General features: G+C 35.1%; 1 protein-coding gene across 1 annotated transcript; it reads left to right on the top strand.

Annotated features, from left to right (window-relative positions):
- Positions 1-4,227: 4,227 nt before the first annotated feature.
- On the top strand, positions 4,228-5,223 carry LOC128577046 (methylsterol monooxygenase 1-like). The gene has a single exon (XM_053579093.1). The coding sequence runs from the start codon at positions 4,417-4,419 to the stop codon at positions 5,221-5,223; it is 807 nt and encodes a 268-aa protein (XP_053435068.1). The 5' UTR covers positions 4,228-4,416.
- Positions 5,224-6,592: the final 1,369 nt, after the last annotated feature.

Raw genomic sequence — 6,592 nt, 5'->3', positions numbered from 1 at the left:
TGTATCAGCATTTTAATTAACATTTCATACCCCAGAAGACCACCTGTTGCCCAGAAATATTCAGCAATATATATGTATGTATATATATATAGTTTTATTTTTTAAAATTTATTTCAACATTTTCCCTCTATTTTTTTCTTTATTTTTTGTTTCTTTCATCATTTCTGTAGTTTAACTATAATTTTCAATAGATATGCTTGATAGATGTATATAGAACACTCCATCCCAAAGCTAATGAACAGTTGGATGAAAATATTTCAAATTGTATATAAAACCAGCACATTGTACCCCATGAATGCATTAATGTACACAGCTATGATTTAATAATAATAAAAAGAATATACGTTCTTCTCATTGGCCCATGGAACATTCTTCAAAATTGATCACATCCTAGGACACAAAACAAACCTCAAGAGAGTCAAAAGAATTGAAATTTTACCTTGTATCTTCTTAGACCACAAAGCACTAAAGATGAAACTCAACTCCAACAAAAGCGTTCAACTCTACACAAAGGCATAGAAATTAAACAACCTTACCCTGAATGATAGTTGGGTGCAGGAAGAAATAGAAGAGGAAATCATTAACTTCCTTGAACATAACAAAAATGAAGACACAAGCTACCAAAACCTATGGGATACTGCAAAAGCAGTCCTGATAGGAAAACTTATCACTTTAGATGCCTACATCTGAAAAACAGAAAGAAAGTGCATCACAAAACTCAGAAGCCATCTTATGGAATTGGAAAAAGTAGAACAATCTAAGCCTAAACCCATCCAAAGAAAAGAAAGATCCAAATTTAAATCAGAGATTAATGTAATGGAAAACAAAAGAATCAGTCAGATAATTAATGAAACAAGGAGTTATTTTTTAATAAATTACATAGATAAACCTTTGACCAGTCTAGAGAGAGAAAAGTAAAATCTCTAGTAACCTCAATCAGAAATGATAAACGGCAAATAACAAATGATGTCACTGAGATATGAGAGATTATCTCTGAATACTACCAGAAACTCTATGCCCAGAAATTTGACAATGTGAAGGAAATGGGTCAATATTTGGAATCACTCCCCCCCCCCCAGAATTAGCCAAGAAGAAATAGATCTCCTGAACAGACCAATTTCAAGTAGTGAGATCAAACAAACAATAAAAGATCTCCCATCAAGAAAATGCCCTGGTCTAGATGGCTTCACACCAGAATTCTATCAAACCTTCAAGGAAAAGCTTATTGCCACACTGCACAAATTATTCCAAACAGTTAAGAAGGAAGGAATCTTTTCCCAACACATTTTATGAAGCAAATATCACCCTGATACCAAAACCAGGAAAAGATCCAACTAATAAGGAGAGCCTCAGACCAATTTCACTAACGAATATAGATGCAAAAATTCTCAGCAAAATCCTAGCCAGTAGATTACAGCTTCTCATCAAAAAAGTCATACATCATGATCAAGTAAGTTTCATCGTAGTGATGCAAGCATCATTTAACACACACAAGTTCATAAACATTATTCACAGTATTAACAGAAGCAAAAGGAAAGATCATATGATCTTCTCGATCAATGCAGAAAAAGCATTTCAACCCGGATGGAGGTGGAACACATTATTCTTAGTGAAGTATCACAGGAATGGAGAAGTATGAATCCTATGTATTCAATTTTGATATGAGGACAATTAATGACAATTAATGACACAGTGGGGCATGGGGCAGGGGAGAGCAGACAGAGAAGGAGGGAGTGGGTGAGGGAAAGGAAAAGAAGAAAAAAAAAGACAAGAAAATAGTGACTAATTCTCACACAAATTGGATTTAATTTTGACCAAAGTACATTACTTAAGCATTAATTTTTAATTCAATTTGTTAATATGTTGTTTGGGGTATTGCGTCCTCATTTATAAGTGACATATTTTTGTAACTTCCCCTTTATTATAATATATTCTCTCCAATTTTAATATCAAGTGTACCCAGATCAAGTAGAATGATTTTGAAGTATTTCTTCTTTTCCTATTGTCTATAAGATTTGGCATGATCTGTTTTTTGAAATTATCTTTTACTCTAATTTATAAATATTAGTTGTCTATTTTTTGAGACTTAAAAAAAAAAAACAATAAGAAGAACTTAACTAATGACTCCATACTGAATCTCAGATCAAGCATTCTATAATAGACATACTCTTATTTGACAATATTAATATTACTTTCTTTGCATTATTGTTATTATTATTGCTTAATATTTCAATGCAGCAATTCTCTAATTTCTTTTCTGAATGTATTTATGTTCATTCATTATTTACAAGGTTTTTATTTCTAGTCCTTATCTTTTTTTTTTTTTTATGTGGTTTTTGGCCAGGGCTGGGTTTGAACCCACCACCTCCAGCATATGGGGCCGGTGCCCTACTCCTTGAGCCACAGGCGCCACCCTCTAGTCCTTATCTTAAATATTATTACTGTTATTAAAAAAAGAAAAGAAAGGAACAAAAACCAAAAAAGCATTTGATAAAATCCAGCATCCTTTTATAATTAGAACAGTGAAGAGTATAGGCTGAGGTTACACTTTTCTTAAACTGATCAAAGCTAAATATTACAAACCCACAGCTAATATTTTACTGAATGGAGTCAAACTGAAAGCTTTTCCACTTAGAACTGGAACCAGACAAGGTTGTCCTCTGTCACTATTACTATTCGACATAGTGCTGGAAGTTCTATTCAATACAATTAGGCAAGAAAAGAAAATAAAGGGCATCCAAATGGGAGCAGAAGAGGTGAAAGTCTCCTTTGCTGACGATATGATCTTATACTTAGAGAACCTCAAAGACTCAACCACAAGACTCCTGGAAGTGATAAATAAAAACTACAGTAATGTCAAAAGAGGTGAAGAAACTCTACAAAGAAAATTATGAAACCCTAAGAAAGGAAATAGCAGAATATATTAACAAATGGAAGAACATACCACACTCATGGCTGGGAAGAATCAACATTGTTAAAATGTCTACACTTGTCAAAGCAATCTACCAATTCAATGCCATCCCTATTAAAATACCAACATCATACTTCCAAGACTTGGAAAAAATTATTCTTCATTTTGTATGGAACCACAAAGAAAAACCATAAGCAAAGGGGTAATAAAAACAAAGTTCTTAGTAATAAAAACAAAGCTAGGGTTTCAGCATACCAGATTTTGGGCTGTACTACAAGGCCATAGTGGTCAAGACAGCATGGTACTGGCACAAATATAGAGACATAGACATTTGTATTCAAATAGAAAACCAGGAAATGAAGCTAACATCTACAACCACCTAATCTTTGATAAACAAAATAAGAAAATACATGGGGGAAAGAATACTTATTCAATAAATGGTGCTTAGAGAACTGTATATCTTCATGTAAAAGACTGAAACTTGACCCACATATTTCTCCACCCACAAAAATTGATTCAATATGGATAAAAGACCTAAATCTAAGGCACAAAATAATAAAAATCCTCAAAGAAAGTGTGGTAAAAACACTTGAAGCTATCGGCCTAGGGAACGACTTTATGAGGAAGACTTCCATGGTAATTGCAACAACAACAGAAATAAACAAATGGGACTTAATTAAACTGAAAAGCTTCTGTAAAGCTAAGGAGATAACAACCAAAGCAAATAGATGACCTACATAATGGGAAAGGATATTTGCATATTTTGAATCAGACAAAAGCTTGATAACTAGGATCTATAGATAAGTTAATCCACATGAAAAATCCAACAATCCTATATATCAATGAGCAAGAGAGATGAATAGAACCTTCTCTGAAGGAGACATAAAAATGCCTAAAACATATGCAAAAATGCTCATTGTCTCTAATTATTAGAGAAATGCATATCAAACTCTGCCCCCGAGATACCATCTAACCCTGAGAATGGCACACATCACAAAATCTCAAAACTGTTGATGCTGGTGTGGATGTGGATAGAAAGGAACACTTTTACATTGCTGGTGAAACTTCAAACTAATACAACACTTTGGAAGGAAGTATGGAGAATCCTCAAAGAACTCAAGCTAGACCTCCCATTTGATACTGCAATCCCATTACTGGGCATCTACCCAGAAGGAAAAAATCCTTTTATCTTAAGGACACTTGCACTAGACTATTCATCGCAGCTCAATTTACAATCACCAAAATGTGGAAACACCCTAAATTCCCAGCAACCCAGGAATGGATTAACAAGCTGTGGTAGGAGTGGGGCCTGCAGTCAGCTTGTGACCAGCCAGGTGAAGGGAGCGTCCAGCGACTGAATTACAAGGCTGTCTGGAGAGATCTGAAAAATAGCAGCCAATGAAAGTGTCGGCATCTTCAGCTCGGCTTCCTTGGCGGTGGAGTATGTAGATTCCCTTTTACCTGACAACCCCTTGCAAGAGCCGTTGTAAAATGCTTGGAACTATATGCTGGATAATTACACAAAGTTCCAGATTGCAACGTGGGGATCTCTCATAGTTCATGAAGTCCTTTATGTCTTGTTCTGTTTACCTGGATTTTTATTTCAATTTATTCCTTACATGAAAAAGTATAAAATTCAGAAGGATAAACCAGAAACATTGGAAAGCCAATGGAAGTGCTTTAAAGTACTTCTCTTTAATCACTTTTGTATCCAGCTGCCTTTGATTTGTGGAACCTATTATTTTACAGAGTATTTCGATATTCCTTATGATTGGGGAAGAATGCCAAGATGGCATATGCTTTGGGCAAGATGCTTTGGCTGTGCTGTCATTGAGGATACTTGGCACTATTTCATACACAGACTCTTGCACCACAAAAGAATATACAAGTATATTCATAAAGTTCATCATGAGTTTCAGGCTCCATTTGGAATGGAAGCTGAATATGCACATCCTTTGGAAACCCTGATTCTTGGAACTGGATTTTTCATTGGAATCGTGCTTTTGTGTGATCACGTGATTCTTCTCTGGGCCTGGGTGACCGTTCGTTTGATAGAGACCATTGATGTTTATAGTGGTTATGATATTCCTCTCAATCCTTTATATCTCATCTCCTTCTATGCCGGCTCTTGGCACCATGATTTCCACCACATGAACTTCCTCGGGAACTACGCATCAACGTTCACCTGGTGGGACAGAATTTTTGGAACAGATTTTCATTTTCATGCCTATTATGAAAAGATAAGAAGTGTGAGAAAAAGACTGAATAGATTATCTCATGTAAATCTTCCAGAAGAAAAACATTTTCCCTAATGAAGCTGGTAGCTAACATTGCGCCTGGGGAGCAGAAATTCACAGGCATCACGGCTACTAAGTGATGGAAAAAACATTAACAACCTGTAATGTTGTTACAGGGAACTTTTCTCACTGGAAACTTTTTCTACTTTACATACAAGTTCTGTATTTGTAGAAATAAATATATATTTAAGTAGGGTTTTCATGAATATTTAAAGGCCAGGTTGCTAAGCTTACAAGAAGGGTTTTAAATAATGAAAAAAGTATTCTGTGTTCTGTGTTTTTCCCCCACTAATATCATAGAACTAAAGTTGACATTAGGCTTTAAATCTTTTATATATATACTGGTAATTTTGGCATTATTTTTAACTTTATAAATATTTTTAAGAATTTGCCTAAAGATCAAAATATCATGGGATGAACCATATTGGTTGATACAGTGACTAGAGCTGCCAAGTCAGGAGTAGCCAGCACCAGGAACTTCCACTCTTGTCTGGAGTTGACCGTTGGGAGTGATTTTTGTCCTTCTTTGAAGAACCCTTTTTGAATGCATTCAGCAGAAATTATTTCTTAATTGATGGCAGTGGAATATTTTAGTCTGGAGGTTTTTCCAACTTACCTGAATTTTTTTAAAAATTAAAGAGCTTTATCTCTGCTATTTACCCTTTCATTTTTGTACATCAAGTTTCCATTTACTTAAATCTGTATCTTGAAACTCTGTGAACTGACTTGCTGTATTTGCACTTTGAGCTATTGAAATAAACGTGATTTTTGTCTGATAAAAAAAAGCTGTGGTATATGTATGTCATGAAATACTATTCAGCCATTTAAAAAGATGGAGACTTTGCATCCTTTTTATACAGCTGGATGGAAATGGCACACATTATTCTTAGTAAAGCATCACAAGAATGGAGAAGCATGAATCCTATGTATTCAATTTTGTTATGAGGACAATTAATGACCTAGTGTGCAGTGGGGGGTGGGGCAAGGGGAAGGCAGAGAGAGAGAGTGAAGGGGGAGTGAATGTGGGAAAGGGAGAGCAGAGAGGGGGATGGAGGTAGGTAGTGGGGGTTTTAGTGTGTGACAAAACTCTTGGGGGCAAGACACAATTGTAAGAGGGACTTTACCCAATAAATGCAATCAGTGTAATCTGGTTTCTTGTACCTCAATGAATCCTTAACAAAAAAATGAATGAATTAATAAATAAAATTAAGGGAGAAGTCTTAAAGGAAGATGTAATTTTGGAAATTATTTTTGAAAGATAGATATGACCTTGACAGTGCTGGAGCTGACATTTCAGAGAGAGCTAACAGTGTGAGTAAAAGTAAAGAAACAATAAAGTGCAGTTTAATGTTCCTGGAGCAGAAAAGATGATCAGAATCCATAC

Source organism: Nycticebus coucang, chromosome X (assembly GCF_027406575.1).
Source record: "Nycticebus coucang isolate mNycCou1 chromosome X, mNycCou1.pri, whole genome shotgun sequence".
Classification (NCBI taxonomy): domain Eukaryota; kingdom Metazoa; phylum Chordata; class Mammalia; order Primates; family Lorisidae; genus Nycticebus; species Nycticebus coucang.
This window is presented reverse-complemented; position numbering and strand designations above follow the sequence as displayed.